Source organism: Rhinolophus hipposideros (assembly GCF_964194185.1).
Source record: "Rhinolophus hipposideros genome assembly, chromosome: 9".
Classification (NCBI taxonomy): Eukaryota; Metazoa; Chordata; class Mammalia; order Chiroptera; family Rhinolophidae; genus Rhinolophus; species Rhinolophus hipposideros.
This window is the reverse complement of record NC_138055.1, coordinates 66,798,738-66,821,779: the sequence shown is the minus strand read 5'-3', so window position 1 is coordinate 66,821,779 and position 23,042 is coordinate 66,798,738. Positions and strand designations below refer to the sequence as shown.

The following is a 23,042-nucleotide window of genomic DNA, read 5'->3' as shown; positions in this document are numbered from 1 at the left end:
AAATAAATAAATGAACAGTTGGCAGCTCTTACTTAATAATCCCAAGATTCTCATGGTTATTTTTTATAAAATGAAAACAAAGCCTTTAAAAATAGAGCTGAAAAATCAGTTATCTTATATTGTAAGAGAGATTGTATTGCTCGTAAATAGGAATGCCTTCATTTAGATAAATCTTCAGAAGGAAATTCCTCTTGAAAGGCAGGGAATCTTGAAAACGCAGTATTCAAACTCTTTTATCATGAACAATTGCATTGATAGAGAAGGCATAATGGCAAAATCTGCAAAGCTGGAGGTATATCAGTCTAAAAATGAAAACTCGTACTTACACACTTCCAAAGTCTTCAGACCACCTCTAGAGGTTACTGGGTGCCCCTCGCATCACTTTGTAAGAATGACGGAAGTAGCTATACATGTTGATCATACTATGTATACTGTGGGAGATACTGTCTACCCACTACCATTTATTGAATGCATGTGCTAAGCCCAGTTCATACATTCATTCAGTTAATTTTCACTCTAACTCTACCAAGTAGGCTTTACTATCTTTATATTATGATTGAGATACCTGAAGCCATTTGCCTAAAGCCTCAAAGTTAGTGATAGAAGCCAAATTTTAATCCAGGTTTGTTTGATTCCAAAGCCCATGCACTTAATTATTGCCCCAACAGAATAATGGGCCAAATAAGGAGACAAGATATTAGAAGGCAAGTAACTCACTATTATTGGCCTTATAGTGCAATAATGTACTGAATTTATCTTTCATGAAGTAAGGAAACATTTGGTGATTTGGCCTAACATAACACTTCTCTTAAGTATTTAACACAGCCACCCTCTGTCTCTATTTTTACATGCATCTTTCATCTATGTGACTTTAGTGAGTTAACTATGTGACTACTTATAAACCTCATTTTTTCCATTGATTGACCTAGTCGGCATTTTGCAGTTTACCCTCAAAAAGGCATGTAAAGAAATCATGTTTTAAGTTTTCCCTTCTTTCATACCCTTTTTTTCTCTATCTGATAAAATCATCGAAAAGATTAATTTTCATTACATTTGGCCAAATACCTCATATGAAGCCTTGGAGTTTTTTAATAGGGCCCTGAAGAGTGAATAGGTTCTCAAAGGAAACATAATCCAGGCAGAGCAATGGCTTACAAAGGAAGACAAGAAACCCACATCTCGATTTGTATTTCTTAATCCCCTCCCCCTTTTTCACCCATTACCCTAGCCCCCTTCTCATCTGGCAACCATCAAAATGCTTTCTGTATCTATGAATCTATTTCTGTTTTGTTTGTTCATTTATTTTGTTCTTTAGATTCCACATATAAGTGAAATCATATGGTTATTGTCTTTCTCAGTCTGGCTTATTTCACTTAGTGTAATACCCTTTAGGTCCAACCATGTTGTCACAAATGGCAAGATTTCATTCTTTTTTATGGATGAGTAAATTCCATTGTATATTTATCCATTCATCTACTTTTCTTTATCCATTCATCTACTTAAGACACTTGGGTTGTAAATAATACTGCACTGAACATGTCTTTTCAAAGTAGTGTTTTAGATTTCTTCAAATAAATATCCAGAAGTCGAATGTCTACTCACTATTTTATACACCAGAAAATAATACAATATTGTATGTCAACTGTAATTGAAAAAAATTAAACAAGCAAACAAAGAAACCACATGGCCTATATAAATTGGGCAATTTGGTGTGGCTTGAGCATAGAGTAGTAAGGGGACTATGCAAACAAACAAACAAAACCTCAGAGCTTCATTACACAAACAGCAGAAAGGCACTAAAGATGTTTTGGAAATAGAGTAACATAATGCAATTTGTATATCAGGAATATAAGTCGTGGCAGAATATAGGAGTTGGATATGAGAAGAGCAAGGTGAAGCACAGAATAGGTTAAGAAGTTGTAGCAACAGTCCAGGTAAGAAGTAATGAGGTACAGAATTAAGGTAATAGCAGAGCGGACTGAGAAAAGGAGACAGATTCAAAAGGTGTTCCAGAGGTAAAAGCTTCAGTGCTTAGTTTCTGATTGAATGTGATACAAGGGAGAGCTGGACTTCAGGATTTCTGGCTTGGGAGACTGAGTGGAAGGTGATGTCCTGAGCCCTGATGGAAGGGAAGCTTTATGAGGAAAGAAAGTAAGTTCCATTTTTAACATGTTGAGTTTGAGGACTCGTGGAGACCTCTGGATGGTACAGTCTACTAAGTGGCTAGACGTAAGTCACTAGAGCTCTAGACAAATGTGCAGATAAGAGATAGAGATTGGACAAGTTGAATTTATAAAATGATATTTGTTCAGAGGGTCCTAGTCTCCAAGGGAATTTTCCCAGAGACCCCTAGCAAAACGGAACTGACCTTCAGTTCCCTCTGCTGTAAAATGATATAATAATAATAATAATAATAATAATAATAATAATATCTGCTCCAACTAGCTCAAATGATTGTGAAAGGGATTAAATGATATGTTGGTCAAAGTACTTTAATATTAAATTGCTAAACCTATATTAGTAATATTTAGTTGAAAACCAGGAATAAGATTAACTACAATAATAGTTATTGTAGATGATCCCACTCATTCTATTCCTTTCATAAGCTAATGTAACTTAAATGAAGCCGACTATCTAATTTTTATTTATTTAGAGCCACTTTCTATGTGATGATACATGTCTTTGGCTCATACAGCAAAATCTCTGATTTTAGATGCATAGAATTTAAAAAGAAAGTAACATTCAAAAAGATTTTTTTTTTCAGGCAACTAAACTACTCACTAGATCTCGTTTTTCTTTATACACAAATAGCCCTAACATGGTCGGGGTGAGAGGAGTGAGGGTCAAAGAAAAAAAAAATCACTGAAATATGAATTTGCATTGCTTTGTGATGCATTCTATTTTAGCTGTGAACCACTGATTGTGAAGAATTGATTGATGTCCAGAATCTTTACAGTCAGGGTTTGCTAATTGTTTGCACAAGTGACACATGACCCTCTGAAAACCTCTTTTTCCTCCAAATTATGAATTCTTGGAATTAATAGATAATTTTACTGAAAGGATTAGCCCAGTTAGAAGAAGAATAGTGATGATATGGGGGTTATATTCTGCTAGATAGCGTGCTATTTCGAATTACCTACAATTAGTGTGGTTTCACAATATTATCTGTAAAGAGAGCATTTTCCTTCCTTGCATTTTCTGCCTGCTTCATATCTTTGTTAGCACCACAATAGAGAAACCTTATAAAGCTGTTCACAAAAATATTTTAAACATGAACTTGTGCTCTTAGAAACAACTACATTTGCAGCTCTCCCCCACCTCACATTCAAAAGCACCTACACATATCTGGTCTCTTTTTCTACATTCTCCTAAAAGGGGGGGAGGAATGTCTTCAGTGTGTAAAAATAAACTATTGTATCTCAGAAAGTAGATGGGATGCTAACTAAGGGTTGTTTGAATGAACAAGTCACATTGCATTGTCTATGGGGAGCTGGCTGCCAATTGCATTTTTGGTAAAGAGTCAAGAAAAACATTCAAGAGGGCCGGGCAAGCTTGGGAGAGAAGCAAGCAGCATTTCCATTTATCAAGTAGGTGCACAAGCCTGTTCAATTATTGTTGAGAGGGTGCAGGCTGTGAGCCTCTGCCTCGAAGCTTTTCCTGCTGGTTTGGAGAGCCACCTTCCCAAAGAGGGGCCTGATTGTGGACAATGGGGCATGTATGCCAGACTGCTGGACCCCTGAATGCCTCTTTTTTTGTTCAATACCTTTCTCAAGACTCTTTGTCTCTTCTTGGATTCATCCAGGAGGCATGGGTTTTAAGATATACAATAGTTCGGGTCTTGCAGCGAAATACTTGATGCTCCATTAAAGAAACCAAGCAAATTGGTTAGTATGATTGTCTTTAACAAACTGGGGAAATTTTAGACGTTTGACAACTTGTAAATGAGGAGGGAAATAAATTGTTCTATTTTTAAAAGGTTTTATTTTTCTTAATGTTGACGTCATGTCAGCCAGAATGTCTTCAGCCTGATTGCCTGACTGTCTTGGGTGTGGGGTGGCATGTATATAGAGGTGAAAACAATTTACTTTGTTTGGAAATGAACCAGAATATAGAGGATGCAAATGTATTTTTATTGTAATGGACGAAAGAAACAGTGATTCTACCAGGCAAAGTGGCTTCCTCCGTGGCTCTAGCTTGTGAAATAGAACTGAGCATAATAGAATATGGAGGTGTGTGTCTATTCACTTTACATGTCTTCTCCTGTAGTTCTGTGATTCTTTTGAATCATAAGTTCTTAATTTTTTTTAAATGTGCTCATATGCCTTTGACATAGATGTGAAAAAACAAGTGTCCTGGGTACTGAAAGGTCCCAACTGAGGGCAACAAGTGAAAAAGGAATTTCTCTATAAATATGCATACGTGTTTGCAAGAAAATAAGTGCTATTTAAACAATATTTCTAAAATTAACATTACTTCCCTGCGCTTTCGCAATAAAACATCAAATTTCACGCTTTACATACTTAATCATTAAAATATATGGTAAAAAAATTTAATAGGTCTTTTGCAGTTGACTAAAAAACAAAATAATAAATATGTATGTATGCTTGAATCTCATTTTGTAGTTTTCTTTTAATGTAGCATAGATGCCCTGAGGTTAATCAATTATCTTAAATCCCTTTTGGCCGGACAAAGGAGCAGATTTGATAGATAGGAATGGGTGATTTCATTAATCCCTTCAGGATGGGCAAACAGGACAAACCTGATAGATGAATTCCATTAGAAGTCTCCAGCCCTTTTCCCCAAACAGGCAAGGGAAGGTATAAAAGTAAGAGCTTTTGCCTCAGTCACTGGGCACCCCCATTCGGGACCCCTCCCGCTCGGGAGCTCTGACCCTTTGCTTTCAATAAACTCTCCTCTTTTTAAGTCTTTGCCTCTCCCTAGTCTGTGTGTCCATTCTTCAGTCTCATGAGACACGATCCCAACCCACACGCAGAAATGCTGGCAGATCCAACATTCTTACCTCATTTTGAATGCTTTATTGTATGCCTGCCTAAGTGCTCTCCATGTGGAAACTGAGGCCAAAGAGGTTAAGTATCTTGCTTATGGATTCACAACTAATAAGTGGTTGAACCAAAATTTGGATCCAGGCTCTCTGCACCTTAACCATCACATTATATTGCCTTGCTTGCAATATAATTATCGTTACTGTTACTAAACCCTTCAAGGAGGAGCCATTATAAAAATATTTTTTAAATAATTTTGTTATACATTTATTTCAATGGACCCCATAAGTGAAAAGACCCTTGGTTCTGGAAAATATACCACCATAGAAGTATTAATGGTTGTTACATCTACTTTACATACAAGAGAAACCTCATTTTGTGGCATCTAACACATTACAGATACTCTTATTAGACGTTTCCATTTGACTAAGCAAGACAGTATGACTTGCCTCAGTTATTGTGAGAAGCATTCCTTTTATTTCTAGTTATCACATGATAAACTCTGATATTTGGAAATTAATTTCTGAATTCCTAACTTAGTTATTAATTAGTTCTTAATTTATCTGTGGAGTTTTGGGAACTTTTACCTTTTGTGTGTGTGTGGAATTAGTAGCAGCAGTGTTTGACAGGCACATGCAAAAATTGATACTTTATTTAAAGAACAGCCTTATTGAGATGTACTTTGTGTACCACAAAAATCACCTGTTTAAAATGTATAATTCCATTGTTTTAGAGCATTTACAGAATTGTAATATTTGATACTGGAATGTTTTAATTAATTAAATAAAAGCTCTTGAGATGCTTGAATGAAACGTACTCCAAGGCCAATGAAAATCATTAATATTCGCTGTGTTCTTCTTTCCCCTTCACCAGAAATGTGTACTATACTGGCCCGAAAAGAGAGGAATCTATGGAAAAGTGGAGGTTCTGGTTATCAGTGTAAATGAATGTGATAACTACACTGTTCGAAACCTGGTCTTAAAGGTACGATTATGTAGCTATCTGCAAAGTAAATGGTGTTAGAGACCTACATTTCTAGTTTGAAATTATACATTCTCATAAGTACTGCATATTATTTTTAAACAAATTAAATAATGTCAAGATCAAAAGAGAAATTATGATCATTCCCTCATGTATTTCTTTGTGGTCAGCTACTATTAGTATCTGGAATAATTCAATTAACTAAGCAGCTAGTCAGGAAATTCACTAAGTACGATGTTATGATCTTCTAATTTGCATAAATAAAAGATCTCTTCATTTAACCTTTTGAATGCCTTTGGCTAAAAGCTTGCTCTGGAGACTTGCCCATGATTTTTTTGTTAATGTCACTTTGGCCTAAGTAGCTTTAAGTAAGGCCTGGAAACTGTGAAACAGAAAATCTGTGCTTGTGGGTGGCTGGCTGTGGGAGGCAAGACAAACCTGAAGGGTTGATGTGATCTGCCAAAACTTGAAATTACAGTAATTTATAGGGACTTTCCCCAGACCAGATTACATCATAGAAAAATTACCTGATTTAGCTTACGGGCAGCAGATGCTGACAAACGTTGCCATGGTATTGTTGTTGCTTCTAGAGAACAATCATCTCAAAGATTTCAATCCTATCTAGAGCCTCACTGCTGGGACATAACGATAATGGAGAGAGAGTAGCGACAGAGCTGTGCCAATGGTTTTTAATGGGAAACTCGGGATAGGAAGGCACTGACCAACACCTGTCTTTCACTACATCTCCTCAAGTGCCTAGTCCATGCCAGGCCCCCAGTGGGCACTGAGTTTTGAGATGATATGCATGGCCCCTCACTGAAAGCGTTTCTAATCTTGTGACCCCTGTAACTCCTTTACTACTGGGATTTCTCACTGCTATTAAAAACCGGAACTTAGGATGAATGAAGAAATATTAGAGTGGCTGAATATAAAATTAAGTGTCCTTATATTGGTTAATATGTCTTTCATAACCTCAGGAATGTTCCAACAGCAGGAAATACACTATATCCCAATTCTTTCTTGGCTACATTTTCATCTACCATTTTGTTTACAGTAATAAATTACAAATGTATGTGTAGCATATGTTCCCTCTACACTTTCTATGCTAAATATATATTCTCATTTAATACAGGCAAGACTGGCAAACTTTGATATCAGTAAATAGTTACAGTAAAGTTTGCTCGAGGTGAAGGGTTGTTCAAAAATCTCCTAGATTTCTTTACCACCTAGGACTAAGTTGCCAGCAAGATGGGGGTGATAGAAGGAATGCAGGATGGTGGTTTCGATAACTTTTAGTTGTACAAATAAATGAGACATTTGGTGGCTGTTGCTATTTTCAGCAAGGAAGTCACACCCAACATGTGAAGCATTACTGGTACACCTCATGGCCTGATCACAAGACTCCAGACAGTGCCCAGCCGCTTCTGCAGCTCATGCTGGATGTAGAAGAAGACAGACTTGCTTGTGCGGGCCGGGGGCCTGTGGTGGTCCACTGCAGGTAAGGCATAAACTGTCCTTTCTGCCTAAGCAAACTGTCCATCTTTCGTAAAGTTATAGAGCAGATAGAAGTTCGGTTTAGCTTCCTGATTGTGACATTGTCAGTAAATTCAATACTTACTGAAATCGGTGAACTCCCTAACATTCAAGTCTTGATCAAGATGATATTTACAGCGACCATAGTAGCACATTTTCAGCAAAAAATTACACAGTGGAGGATATACCACTTCTAAATAAATGGCTCAGGGAACAGGACACCTTATTCAGTCCTCTGTCTTGAAACTTACTTTGATTCATTTAGTCTCGTCAGTCTAATATACACTAGGAATGACAGATATGATTTTTTGATTATCAGTGGCTTTTTTGTTGTTTCAAGATGGCATCTGAATTATATGAATTATATCTTGGTAACATTTACTATTTCAAATTTGTTAAAAACCAGTCAAGTATTTTAGAAGTTATTTCATGAAAAACATATAGGAATAAATTATAAAATGGGAGGTGGGCAAGTAGTAGTTCTCCAAAAGGAAAACAAAGTTCCACTGCCAGAGAACATGGGTTACTGGAGGGTAGGCCAACAAAAGCAACAGATGTCCCTGGTATCTCTAATGTCTAGCTGAAAGCTCTCCTCTCATAACTTATACATCATCCCCTTTGTTTTCCTTTTAGTGTGCCCAAACAAAAGCAAACATTTTTAAAGTCATTTAGATAACCAGACATTTATTCTCCGTACTTCCTCAAAATACTGTAATTTGGGTCGCTTTCTTTAATTAAAATTTTATAAGATAGCTTTTTATAATACCTTTAATAAAATACATTATTTTAAATGATAATTTTATCCTCCTCCTTTTTGGAACTTTTGTGGTTTAATTAAGAGTAAAGTTTACTATATGTCTACTTATCCAGAGGCATCATTATCTAGTTTCTAGCTCTAGGCCTTATTCCAAACTTAGCTTGGGGCCAAAGAAAAACAACCTAATTGTCCATACTTTAGGGCTGGAACCACCCAAAATCATAAAACACTGAGGATATCTAAAACGACCTAGCCACTTCCTCTATAAAATCAGCTCCCCTTCTGATTACTATTTCTAAGAATGAGACCATCTTTTTTCCGGGCACTCAACGTCTAACATCTACAGTTATCTTTGGCCTTTCTTGCAATTCTAGCCTTAGTATCTAATCAGTCACCAGATTGGCTTTCCCTTCAAAGTTTCTCCCATAATCATCACTTCCTGTCCAACCACCCAAGTTCAGACCTTTATGACCTCATTCATGTATTTTAGAAGTAGTCAGCTAATTGCACACACACACCCCACTTCCCCATGCCCCACCCCAACTATGGCCTCCCCAATGCACTTCTCTTGGATGATGCTCCTAAAACCCTCTTTCATCACATGGCTTCCCATTGCCTAGAGCAAAAGTTCTTAATCTTGGGTCTATGGATGAGCTGCGGGGGTCAGTGAACTCCTTGATGTTACTCGGAGCAAATTTGAGTACATTAAATTATGTGAATTTTTCTGGGGGAGTGAAAGTCTATAGTTTTCATCAAATTCTCAAAAAAAAAAAAAAAACCCCAGAAAAACAACAACATACCACTGTTTTAGAGGATAAAGTCCAAACCTCTTAGCTTTCCATATAAGGCCCTTTATAGACCCCAGTGTACCTTCCCAGTCTTATTTCCCACTATTTCTCTAAAATAATTTTCTCTTCAAGCCAAGCTCGTCTACTTATTGTCACACATCATATATCCTGTTCTGCAGCTATTCTTTCCTTATGCCCTTATCATGCATGGAGTATTCTCTCTCATTCATGATAATCAAAATGTCTGCCATTCATAGGGTACAATTCAAATCCTATCTCATTAATGAAACAAACTCTCAATAGACACTTCAACTGAAAGAGACCATTCTACCTCTGAATTCTTTTGCACTTACATTCAACAGAAACAAGTTCCAAATAGGAGAAATAAATGCTATTTGAGTGCCAAGGAGGGAGCTATTAATTCAAACTAGGAAGACTGAAGAAAGCCTATAAAAGTTGGAACAATGTTAAACAAGATCTTTAAAAATGACCAATGTTTGTGGTTTTTAAAGGTAGTTTGGGAGGGCATTTCTGACTGAAGAAATATCATTAACACAGAAAGGAAAATTGGAAAATAAAAGGCATTTTTTGTCAATGATTCATGTAAATTAATATTTTTAAAAAAGGCACAAAGAGTCCAAGGAGGACAGTGAAAAGACATGAAGCTTGAAAGTTACATTCATATTATTCAAGGTCATGAATACCATGGTAAGAACTTAGACGTTGTGCTGTAACTATTGCAGCCATCTACAGTTTCTGAGTGGAGAGTAATATGATCAGGTCCCTAGCAACTGTGTGTGTCGTGAATTAGTCCAGGAAAAGACTTAAGACTTGGAAACCTAAATGAGATCATTGCTAATCATGAAGAAAGGAGCTGTCGAAAACGTGAGCACAGTCTGTAGAAAGGAAAGCATGGATCCCAGAAGCTCAGTAAAGATGGAAAATATAAGAATTGGTAACAGATTGGATGTGGGAGGTGAGGGAGTGGGAGATGTTGGAAATGGCTCCAAGATTTCTAAGCTGGAAAACTTGTGGCTGACTGGTAATGCCATTGAGGGAAAAGAGAATTAATTCTGGTGTAGATACATTGAACTGAAGCAAGTGCAAAATAGTAACATCAAGGAGATGGAATGCCAGTCTAGACATTAGAAGAAAGGGAATATAAATGTAGATTTGAAAAAAATTTCCATAAAAACTTTTGGTGGTTGAAATTACTAAGAGAGACAGAGAGAAAGAGATCTGTATCTATCTATCTACCTATCTATCTATCTAGCGTTTGTTAAGTTGATGACATGCTCTCTAAGGCAGATGAATGTGTAAACCCTTAAGGACAGATGTTTCTTCTCAATCACCTGGATGTAAATGATTTGGAAAAATGTGCCTCTAAATGCCTCCTCTGTCCTAAACTGAATTGAATCTTCAGTTATTCACTGGAATCTTCACCATCAGCATATCCAAGACCAAACTCCCCTCTCTCTGTCCCTCAGATCAGCTCTCTCATTCCAGAATTCCCCCTTTGTCTCACTGGGACTACCATTCTTCTAATCCTCCAGGACTAGTCTTCTTTGAGTTTTTGCTTTTTTACAAAAAAATATATATACTATTTATTCTGTAGTCACAGTTGCCATTCAGTATTATTTTATGTTAGTTTCAGGTGCACAGCATAGCGGTTAGACATTTATATAATTTATGTAGTGATTCCCCCCAATTAGTCTAGTGCCCACCTGTCACCACACAGTTATTACCATATCATTGACTATATTATGTTTTACTTTACATCCCCATGCTATAGTAACTACCTGTTTGAATTTCTTAATCCCTTCACCTTTCTCAGCCTGCCTCTCAACCCCCCTGACTTTTTGCTTTTCTGACTGTTCAACTCCAGTCCTCCAGACTCACATTTATGATGTGCGTCTAAGTGTTTTCCCTCCTTTCTAGGGCCCAGACCTTACCTAAATCCAGGCTCTAATTATTCATTGTAGAACAATTACAGTGCCTTTTTCACTGTTCTCCCCACCCATCACCTCCCTCCACCCCTCTCATCCTACTGCAAATAACTAAAGGAAAGAATGTCACATAAGCACTTAGCACAGAGCCCATGTTGTTATACTCAGTCCGTAAGAATCATTGTTGTTTCTGTTGTAGTTAATCCTTACTGTTGGTTCAAATTTAAAAGTACCTTCTTAAAAGAATATATTTTATCCTCACTATTTTTCCTCCACCTTGTTATTCTTTGTCCTTTCTTTTCAGTGCGGGGATAGGTAGAACGGGGTGTTTTATTGCTACATCCATTTGCTGTCGACAGCTGAAAGAAGAAGGAGTCGTTGATGTGCTAAACATTGTCTGCCAGCTTCGTGTAGACAGGTGAGTGTCTGCGGGATGGTGTCATAGAGACTTTGGAGCAGCGTGATTAGTCACAACCCGCTCTGATCAGCCTGACTTTGTAAACATCGCATGCTCCAAAGTCCTAAATCTCTATAGTGACTTTTGTAAAGTGCTTAGGACTGTGCGTTACATTAAGAAACCATCAAAGAAAGTGTTATTTGAAACACCAACCATCAGAAGTCCAAAACCAAGATCTTATGCTTATCCTCCCTTGTCTCTGATACAGGTTGTTTAGGGTGGTAGCTGTTCCTTCTTAGTCTTACATCCTTATTTCTTTCTATGTACTCTGCGTTTTCATTTGCCTTAACTGAATCATTCACTTAAGGATCTTGATCCTTTAAAATGAATCATATGTCATACTACCAAGAGTTGTCCTTTTTTCAGCCTACTCTTCTTTAATTGTATACAATGTGCCTAACATAATTTACCATCTTAACCATTTTTTTAAAGATTTTTTATTGGGGAAGGGGAACAGGACTTTATTGGGGAACATGTGTACTTCCAGGACTTTTTTCCAAGTCAAGTTGTTGTCCTTTTCGATCTTAGTTGTGGAGGGTGCTGTTCAGCTTCAAGTTGTTGTCCTTTCAGTCTTAGTTGTGGAGGGCGCAGCTCAGCTCCAGGTCCAGTTGCCGTTGCTAGTTGCAGGGGGCGCAGCCCGCCATCCCTTGCAGGAGTCGAGGAATCAAACTGGCAACTTTGTGGTTGAGAGGACGTGCTCCAACCAACTGAGCCATCTGGGAGGCAGCTCAGCTCAAGGTGCCATGTTCAATCTTAGTTGCAGGGGGCGCTGCCCACCATCCCTTGCGGGACTCGAGGAATTGAACTGGCAACCTTGTGGTTGAGAGCCCACTGGCCCATGTGGGAATCGAACTGGCAGCCTTCGGAGTTAAAAGCATGGAGCTCTAACCGCCTGAGCCACCAGGCCGGCCCCATCTTAACCATTTTTAAGAGTACAGTTCAGGCATGTTAAATACATCCACATTGTTGTGCAACGAATCTCATGAAATCTTTTCATCTTGAAAAACTCTGTACCTGTTAAACAACAAATCCCCCTTTCTCCCTCCAGCTTGGCAACCACCATTCCCTTTCTGACTCTGAATTTGACTACTCTAGATACCTCACATAAGTGAACTCCCACAGTATGTGTCCATTTGTTACTGGATTATTTCATTAACTATAATATCTTTAAGATTCATCCATGTCGTACCAGAATTCCCTTTCTTTTTAAGGCTAAATACTATTCCATTGCATGCATATCCTCTATTGTTTATCCATTCATGTATCAATGGACACTTGGGTTGCTTCCACCTTTTGGCCATTGTGATAATACTGTGATAAGCATGAGTACAAATAGCTGTTTGAGATTCTTTTGATTATACTCAGGAATGAGATTGCTGGATCGTATAGTAATTATATTTTACATTATTTTAGGAATACCATATTCTGTTTTACATAGTGGCTGCACTATTTACAGTCCCACCAACAGTGTACAGGGGTTCCAACTTCTCCACACCCTTGCCAACACTTGTTATTTTCTGTTTGTTTGTTTATTTTAACAGTAGCTATCCTAGTGGGTATAAGGTGAAAGAGTCTCTGTTTTTTATACAGAGATCATTTGATCACCTCTCTGATGATCTCTGTTTATGTGTTAAAAACAGAACCAAGACATTTATTTTCCCTTTTTCCACAACTAAGCTTACGTAAGCAAATGAACAGTTGAGTCAGTGATGAAATAGTGAACAGGGGCTCCTTGAGAACAGACACAGAAAGAAAGATGCATACTAGTACGTGAGCGGCCTGCGTCTCTACTCTGGAATTCAATGTGTTATAGTGGAAAAAGAGTTGTTCTGAAAGGCTAAAATACTGGGTTCTCTTTTTCATTCATACTGCGGATATTTATTCATCACTTTCCATGCCCAAAGCCTTGTGCAGTATTAGGCAAGATGAGTGAGGCTCTGCTCTCCTAGAGGGTACACGCTAACAGAGACAGAGAGAGAGGCGATCATGAACAAGCTACGAAGAAAATAGGATAATTTCAGACAAAGAAATGCTGTGAGGTAATAAAACAAGAGGGATTTTGTTCTACGACCTAGAGTTTCCTAAAAGTAAAACTGTAGAGTCACCTTTTAAGAGTCATTCAATAAATATTTATTGAGCACCTACTATGTGCTAGGTGCTGGGATTTCCATCAGAGACAAAGGATGGTTCTGAAAATCCAATGAGTTAATATATCTCATTGGAGCTGAGTCTGGCTCATAGTAAGCCTTCAATAAATTTTCATTGTGGTATTATCTTCATCGTTATTAAAATTATCAATAAAGTTTCTCCTAGCTCTAAAAATTAAACTTTCAAATTCTCCTTTCTGGATGAGGTTTTCCCTCCCCATCGCTGTCTGTCCTTGTCTCCTTTTAAATAATAATCTCTAAGTTTTTGTAAGCATCCCTTCCCTCTGTTTGTCTCTTAACTTAATCATGGTGGTTAAGTTTCTGGGCGCTGGAGACAGACTGCCTGGGTTTCGATCCTGGTTTCCACCATTTTCTAGTTGTGTGGCCTTGGGCAAGTTACCGGACTTCTCCATGCCTCGGTTTTTTTCATGTGGAAAGTGGAAATAATAATAGTATCAACTTCCTAATTTTGTTGTAAGGATTGAGAGAGAATCTATAAAGTGCCTTTTACATGGTAAGTGTACAACCAAGTTTAGCCACAGTTATTATCACTATCTATAGCAAGAAACCTGAATACACGTTTGTAACCTGGACTAATAATCTACCCCCACAGGGTTGCAGTGACATTAAGATGAGATTACACCTGTGACGTACTTAGTAGAACACTTAGCCTATGTTTCTTTCCCTTTCTCTATCCTCCCCACCTTCACCTTCACATACCCCACATGTGATTGCTTCTACAAATGTTTTCTTTTTGTACATAAGAAGGTCCACTCCAATTATCTTTCTTTCTCCTCTTACAATTGCTGTCTTCGTCTCCTGAAACCCTCTTGCTTTCCATCCAGTACCTTCCCCTCCAGCCGGAATAGGATCCAGTTGCTTCATGTCAGACTCTAGGATCTACCATCATTCAGAAAGGGGCCCTGCATCACAGAGGAAGGGACAGCACCAAGTCAGTTAGAGCCGCTCCCGAAATGACCCTGGTCTCTCTTGCTGTGTGCTTCTGTAACAAGGCTCGTGCATGGGACCCCAAATCCCTCAGGGACTCTAGTTTCTATCCCTGTACCCTCCTTTCCTATTGGCTAATGTTGGAACTCCATGAGCCCTAGATACCTGCATGGGTCTAAACTTACTGCGAACCAAGTTGGCCTTTAATACCTGCTCTGCCCCTATTTGGATGGTGAAAAACAATGGGCTTGATTTGCTCATTTTGGGAGTGTGGGGGGAGCTCTTGTACTCTTGTTAGTCTTAATCTTGCCTATTTACCCTTCCATCTCCCACCTCCCCCACCTGCTTTTTTAGCCTGACCTCCACCTTGGTTTCCACTTCCCACTCACATTACCCTGTCAAGTCTACCAAATCGTCCTCTAACTTTGAATGGAATCGCAAATACATTTTTTTTTAAACCGTATCACAATGCCTCTTCTATCTGCTCCTTCCTTCCTAAAACAAATAGTCAGAAAAATTTAGCCTTGGCCTTCCACCACCACCAAGGTCTTCCCACAAGGCTTGTCCTTTTACTCCTGATAGGATCTTGAAAACATAGCCAACTTCTCTGCTGATCTGAAGCCTATGGGCTTTCCACCCCCTGGATTTGAATCACTGCCAATATGTGTCTCGAAATCATTCTGATTTATTAATCAAGATCCCTTCTATATAAATTCTTCCTGAGCAGCTGTTGTTTATGAAACAGACAGTCTCCTTAAAAATTTCCTTGAAAGGTTTTTCTTTTTCCTTCCTTCCTTCACAGGACCAGCATCAGTTTAACTTTTCTTGTCTCTTCCTTCTGCTGTGCACTAGCCTATTTGTTATGAAAAGCAGCACAGAAAACCTTCCTCCTTTCCTTCACCCCATCCAACTTCTTTTTCCTCCATCCTCTTCCTTCTTGCTTCCGTTCAGCTTTTTCCTGTCATACTCATTTTAAAAATTCAAATTTGTAGCTAACTGTTACCATTGACCATATTCTTAACTCATGCCGGTAAAGGGAACGCTGGCCTCAGAAAATCCAGACGTTCACCTTTCTGCTCTACAGTTTTTCATCATTCATCAGTTCTTCAAACCTCATGCCCAATGTAGACTCTGTGGTCATCCTTGCCTTCAGTTCTTGACCTGTCTTCTAGACATTCCAGAATGCACTATTCACATTCAGAAGTGTATTTATTTAATCATGGCCTCTTTACATGGTCTTCAAAGCACACGTCTCCTTTAACTCCCAAAGTGAATCTACAAGTAGGAAAAGAGGTATTCTTTGGCTTCATTTTTTTGTTTTAACGTGGAAACAAAGAATTCGATATATCAAGCAATTTACCCAGTCACGGAGCTTAGAAAATGGCAAAATAGATTTCTTTGGAATTCGACAATTGTAGATAAAAGTAAACACGTTTTTTAATATGTTTATTGTAAAACTGCTTAAGAAAAACATATCTCTTTCATAATGCTTTGCCATATAAAAAATGAAACAACACCATAATTTTTTAAACAATGTTTAATATGAATGAGAGCTATTTCATGAATAGGTAGAGTGATATTGTCAGCAGTTGCCGTAAGAGTATCATTTGAGGGATACGGGAAAGTTACCTCATCCCAAATTATCTATCTATGGAGGATGCCAAAAATATCTATGCATACTGAATATCTAAAATACTACTCTTAGAGAGCCAATCCTTTGCTAAAAGAGCCACTCCTTTTTAAATTTTGTTAAACCTAGAAAGATGGGAGCAGAGCTCAGGTAACACTTTGTCCTCTCAGCTATTAACACTTTGTAAACAAGATGCTCCATCCTTTCCAGCATGCTAGCTAAAGAGACTGTTACTCTCTGTGTTATCAATATGTTCAGAACATAGGTTTTGCTGAAGAAGAATTGAAGAGAAGACTCCAGAACCTGGGTATACCTAAGGTTCTGCAGTCAGGGAGACTGGTAGACAACTCCAGGGCACTGGGGAGGGGCAGGGCATAGTGAGGGAGCAGGAGATCTCTAGCAAGAGATGCCTCCGGAAGATCAGCTACCTCGTTTGTGAGGCCCAGTACAAAATGGAAATGTGGGGACCTCTTTTTAAAGAAATTATTAACTATTTCAATACAGTGACAGCGGAGCATCAACCTAACTGCAGAGTCCTTCTCAGCATGGTGGGCGGGCTGTGAGGTTGTGAGTGCACAAGACACTAGCCCATGAAGGCAGACCTATGGTGGCGTGTTTTTAGGATGGGCGTTTATAGATGGGCCTGAATCCTGTGTCCTGTGTCCCGTGGAACAGTCACCCGAGATCTCTGCTCGGTGTGGTGCTCCTGAATCGTGCATATGTTCCTTCATTCAGCAAACATTTACTGAACACTTACTACGAAACAGGCATCAGGCACCTCGGTGTAGAAAGATGGATTCCTCAACATACTTTTCCAGACTGTGTTTCTCAGGGCACAGTTAAATTACTGATTAAACTATGAGTTTAAGTCCCAAATTCTCTTAGACTGTTTTCGGGCCAGTCTAAGAGATATATATATATATATATATATATATATATATATATATATATATATATATATTCTCAATTAAGTTAGAGAAAAAGCTATTATATAACTGTATTGCTTAGAACCCTTCTCTACTTGACTATTTTCAATAAGAATTAATGCATTAAAGAATCTGAAAAGTTCCCCCAACTTAGAAACCCATTTAACTTCCTTTAAGCACTCTTTCACATTTATTTGACCACAAAAAAAAAAAAAAGAAAAAGAAAACTTTCCTCAAAGAATATCTAAATGGGAGGAAAAGAATTTATAAAATGATAAATATAAATTATTTTTTCAAGAAGTTTGATGGTAAAGAGAAGACTGGAGGGAGATGGCCTAGGAATTTGAGCCTGGGTGGAACCATTAAAAAGGGGAAAGGAAAGGGTGGGACTAATTGGAAGCATGCAGCTGAGTATAGTAAGGGATACAAAAGAGAGCCAATATATCAGAGAGCTGAGGTGTTTGTCCTCTACAGAGTACAAGCTCCTCAGGACTTTCCCTATCCTTTCAGACTCTCTTTTAACAATGGCCCCTGGTCCAAGTGATCCAAGGCTGCATATCGTACATCTTTTTTTATAATCTGCTCCCACCTCTTGTGGTTGCTTCCTCTGAGAAGCCCAGGGTATAGCTAACAACAAAGAAAAAGACAAGACATAATTTGAATACTTAAAATGGGGTTTGTGTCATGACTACGTCAAAAGTTTGAGCATTGGGCAGGATCAAAATCCTGATTTTTTTAAAAAAGAAATTACAGTGCCTGATTGTTGTTATCCAACATGACAAAAGCAAGCAATTTATACTCAGGTCACAAATCTGCATTTTAGCAATAAATTCAAATGGCCCGGTTTAGAGATGAGTGTGTTATGGCTAAATGGATATTTCCAATGTAACAACAATGACAGAGCCGTTTGGTGAATTTCTCATCCTCTGGCAAGACATTATTTTTATTGGCTTTAGGGCAACTTCTATTAATAGATGCTACAGTTCTCGTTGCAGATTCATAAGACTGTGATTCTCCTTTTAATAATACTTTTGAGCATATTTTGAATTAAAATAGGATTTCTTTTTTTCCAAGTAGAGGTTCAAATTCAGGGCAAGGCACCCCCAAGTATTTTATTTAGAAGTGCATGAATGGACCATTCTACATGTTTCATAATGTTCATTTTTAATGAAAAAATGAAGTAGGTGGCAGGCAATTAGGTCTGAACACTGGCTAGTGGACAGGTAAGCAGGCAGCTACTAGAGCATGAGGTGCCAGCAATCGCTGGACCAGATGTCAGGGAGTTTGGTGCTAATCCTGGCTCTGCCCCTCATTTCCTGGGTGACCACTTGTACACTCTAGGCCTCTAGGTATACATTTGTAAAAAGACAGGTGGGTTATATTGTATCCCCCCAACCTCTTCTGGTATGAGGAACCCTTTTCTAACAGTAAAGTATTTCATAGACTTCAACCTAATAGTTGAATTTTGAAAACCATAATGCTTATAAATTAATTTTATTCTATAACTCACAACAATTAGTGATGCATATGAATGTATGTTTATTTGGCCGACTGATAATGCTGGGGGCACAAGTGGCTTCAAGGGCCCCTCCAATAAGCTGCCTTTTCCATCCTGGGATTCAGTGGTTAGGAAGTAATCAACTGGCTCTCTAAAATTTCTTGCTATTGCATTCTAAGTCTATGAACCTTTGTTTTTGTAGAGAACAATGGAATGGTAATAACAGACAATCATAACATTTGCCAAACACCTACTAGGAAAGGGATGAAATTTAAAAATCTGGCCTTAAGGATATTGAACAAATCTCGTTCTTCAGGAGGAATCCAAGACCTAAGAAGAGTGAATGATGTATCCAAAGTCACATAACAAATTTTTTTTTTTATACCCTGAACAGTACTTCCAATTTTGCTCAAATAAGATTGTCTCAATTTTGGATTTGTTTGCTTTCCAAAAGGCTATTGTTTTCTGGAGTGGGAGACCCCAGTGGGTTAAGCACAAAATTGAGAGGAAGTCCACATTCTAATCCTGCCTTTGACAATGACTCTGAGATAGTTGCTATATAAACCAAGGGAAATTGTTTATTTCTAATGGTTTCAGTTTAGATCACTTATTATTAATATCTGAATATGATAAGTACCATGAACTTCTTATTGGCCAGCATGGCTGTAAAAGGGGATATTTTCCTCAATCACCTTTTCCTGTTAATGGAAGGTTGCTATATATACTATACATTGGTCAACAATTTTCAAAAATTATGGTGGAAAGAAAGGACCCATAACATTAGTACTAATGGGTACTAATTAGTACTAATGTTAAATCTCCCAATCTTATATATCACTAAATTGCTGTGATTACGCCACCTAATTAAGAATTCCAGTTGCTATTAAAACTAAACCAAGGAGCTTTCACCGTATTTAGCTCCTGCTGCAAGAGATTCATTTAGGCATTTGTATGACAATGTTTCTTAATGTGAGATAGTGACAGAAGGTCATTTATACATTAAGGATGAGAGATGCACCTGTCCCTTTAAAAAAATAATAACGATCCATAGTAATAAAATGGCCAAGGAAACTCAGAAAATGCTCACATGCACATAGAAGTCGTAGGAGAATGACTAAAGAGCAATACGTGACCATCAGAAGACATTTCGGCCAGGAGGAAAGGACCACATTCCATTGCAAGTTGACCTCTGGCAACTTTTTCCTCATCATATTTCTTTTAATCCCATTTGGCACCTCTGGGCACCGGAAGAACTTGAAAACAGAATTTTGGAAATGAAACACATAAAATAATATATGATCCTAAGGCCTTTTTCTTCTCTCTTTTTTTTTTCTTCCCCCCAAACAGGAAACAGTCTGTCTAATCCTCCTGTTTAAGAGTCAGTGGTAAACTGCAGTTGTCTTTGTACATCCTTACCTTGGAGGCCTCTAATTGGAATGACATCCAAAGACCTGACTTGTAGCTTTCCAGACAGGATAGAAAAATGCTTCCAGTGTGCGTCATATCATTGTTTAAATGTTTTGATTAATCACTTCAGTTAGATGATTTTTGTCTTTTTTTTTTTTTTTAGCTATAATAATCTGAGAGGAGGAATATGCATGCCATCAGTTTCCTAGGCTAATATACGTCCCAAAAATATTCTTTGTTTCCAAAACTTGTTTTAAGTAATTCCAGAGCTCAAATTTCTACCTATTGGTATAATTTTTATCAACCCTAGATTTACATTTATCCATATCCCTCTTCAATCCCAACTAATTACAGAGATCCCTTAATTAGTGAATTTCAAAGATCTCATTTGAAGACCAGGAATTGAACATTTCAGTTTACTTATTTTAAAGACACTTCAAGCCCCCAGAAATTGGTATGGATTTACTTGACGTTACAGTTCCTGAGACTGTAAGAAGTCCTCTTGTAAAACAGATTAAGCCAACTGAATCTCCCAAGTGGTTGCCAGGACAACCTTTCCCTTCTTCTCAGCTGGGAGTTAACTGAGTGTTAACCTGGGTGTTCAGAAGAAAACTGGCTAATTTTCAGGGGGAAAAAACACACGAAAAAAAACAAAAACCAGAACTCAAGATAGGCTGAGGCATTAAATTGTCATTGGACGTGTGCTGGCTTTTGTGGCCTACAAATATGTTGGAACACAGCTCTTCAGGGAAAGTGTCTATTCAAAATACCTGGTCAGAATCAGTCAGAATACTTATGGTGAAGTTCTCCCTCCTTGATGTGACATCTGTATAAAAACACGGGGAAACCTTTGTCCAAGGCACCGAGTTACCACAGCAGACATTATTAGCTAGGCTTGCTTCACTCATGCCCAAGCGATCAGAGATTTACCCAGGAGACGCATTAACGTCCACACCTTTTGTTCTAAATTTACTGTACCAAATTTTAGTAAAAGAATTCCTGATTTGAAAATAATAAAAAGCCAAGGAGCGTAAGTTCCATTGTTAGGCCAGAAGTGAGTCACTGCTGCAGAATTTCTTCTGTCTACTGATTAGACCGGATACGCGCTGGGTGGTGCCGCAGGAAAGGCTGTTGCTCTCTGTATGTGTGAGTTAATAGTCACAAAAGGTCACAATTTTAACATGTTAAAAACCAAATCTCTCTCCTGGGTATATGGAGGGTGTGTGTGTGTGTGTGTGTGTGTGTGTGTGTGTGTGTGTGTGTTTCAAAACACCCTCCCAGTAGCAAAGGGAAAAAACTACATTTTTTTTCCCTCTAACCTTAGTTTTCCCCCAGCTGACATAGCTACGTGCTTCTCTGCATGGAGACTGGGATGACACTGATTTCTGTGTTTGGCGGGGCTAATGGGATAGGAGATGTCTGACGTTTCTGGAAGGGCAGCATATATCTGAACCCTCTCTGGCCTGTTCAAACAGTGTTCATATTCTGTGGCCTCAAAGCAGTCAGAGCCCCGTAGCCAACACCATTTTTGCGATACACGGAATGACTCTTCCATATGGAGTGGGACATAATAAGAGTACAAATAATTTATCATCCAAACCAAGCCACTTCTGAGAGTGAAAGGTTGCCCTATTAATAATTACACCAGGACATCAGGAGTGAACCAGAACTGTGCCAAGCAAACCAAGTGCATGATCACCCGAGACATAGTGTTAGCTAAGCACTTATCAAAAGAATAAGAAAACGAATACGCAGCATTTCTTTAGTACTTACTAAGTGACAGCCGCTGTGCTTAGCATGTGATGGGTTAAACCTTGCAAAACTTGAAAGCTTACTAGGTCAATACTCTGCCAGCCCAGTGGTTTGCAAACTTTTTTGTGAACAATGGGAAACAAAACAATGGAGAGACAAAATCTTCCACAAAACATCGATGTGGAAAAGGAATAAAAAGCAGAACTGCCCTGCTCACAGCTGGGATTAGGAGCTAGTCCAAAAGCCCAACCGCCTCCTCCGCCAGCCACAGCCTCTCAGGCACCTCTGGAGAACCCTGGGCTCCTGGGCTTTCTGTAAATAGCCTTCAACTAGACATGGAGGTGCTCTGACTCATTCCATCCTCACAATCTAATGAAGTTTATCATGAATGTCATCTTATAAGTGAAGAAACGCCAACTGGAAGGAGTGAATGAATTGTCCAAAATCATAAAGCTACAGGTTGAAAAGCAAGGCTTCAAATTTGAATCTGTCAGACTCCACGCCCATCTCTTTCCATGACATCACCTGCCCCCACCGCAGCAGACTTCTAGGCTGCTTAATATTCAGAAACATATTTGGATCTTTCTATCTAGGCTTGCCCGACCTGGGCAATATTGTGTCCTCTGCCAGGTGTATTCTTAGTTCTCCAAGGCCTAATCCCAAGGCCTCATCCCAAGGCCTTCCGTCCAGCTCTGTTTGACCAGATAGCACCAAAAGTAACAGTACAAGAAAAATAGCTAACAATATGGTGTCTGTATGTGCTCGCGTATGTGCTAAACATTTGAAATAGATCGTCCCATTTATTTCTCACAACAGTGCTGGGTGGTAAGCACTATCATTTGATTACCTCTTCATTTTGTAAATGAGAAAACTGAACACCACAAAGATGATGTAATAAGCAAAAGAGGCTTGTAAGTGGTAAAGACAGGATTCGTCTTGACAACAATGTATGGTGTGTTTTCCCTAGATCCCTATGGTAATGAACCTGACACCTCAGCATTACAAACCTTTTCAAACCCATGACCATGCTCACAGCTAACTGGGTTCCCTTGCCCAGTGTATGTATATGACTTTACTCTTTTTTGATAAACTAACTCCTGCTGGGCTGTAGGTATTGTAGCTTAATGCGTTATACCTCCGGGGAAAACAGATTTGTATCTAGGGGATTCTCCAAGGAAGAGGCTCCTTGCTACAATTGTGATGATATCTGGGCCACTGTGTAACTGATGGTGGTCCAGCAGTTTGGGGCCCCATAAGCCTTCTCCATTG

At 38.6% G+C, this 23,042-nt stretch overlaps 1 protein-coding gene across 2 annotated transcripts in view; it reads left to right on the top strand.

Annotated features, from left to right (window-relative positions):
• Positions 1 to 23,042, top strand: part of PTPRR (protein tyrosine phosphatase receptor type R) — a 241,976-nt gene that overhangs the window by 213,888 nt on the left and 5,046 nt on the right. For both annotated transcript variants that reach the window (XM_081059302.1, XM_081059303.1), the window contains 3 exons: positions 5,877 to 5,987; positions 7,325 to 7,482; positions 11,313 to 11,426. In XM_081059302.1, coding sequence (XP_080915428.1) covers positions 5,877 to 5,987; positions 7,325 to 7,482; positions 11,313 to 11,426 — 383 coding nt within the window. The remainder of the gene's footprint in view (positions 1 to 5,876; positions 5,988 to 7,324; positions 7,483 to 11,312; positions 11,427 to 23,042) is intronic.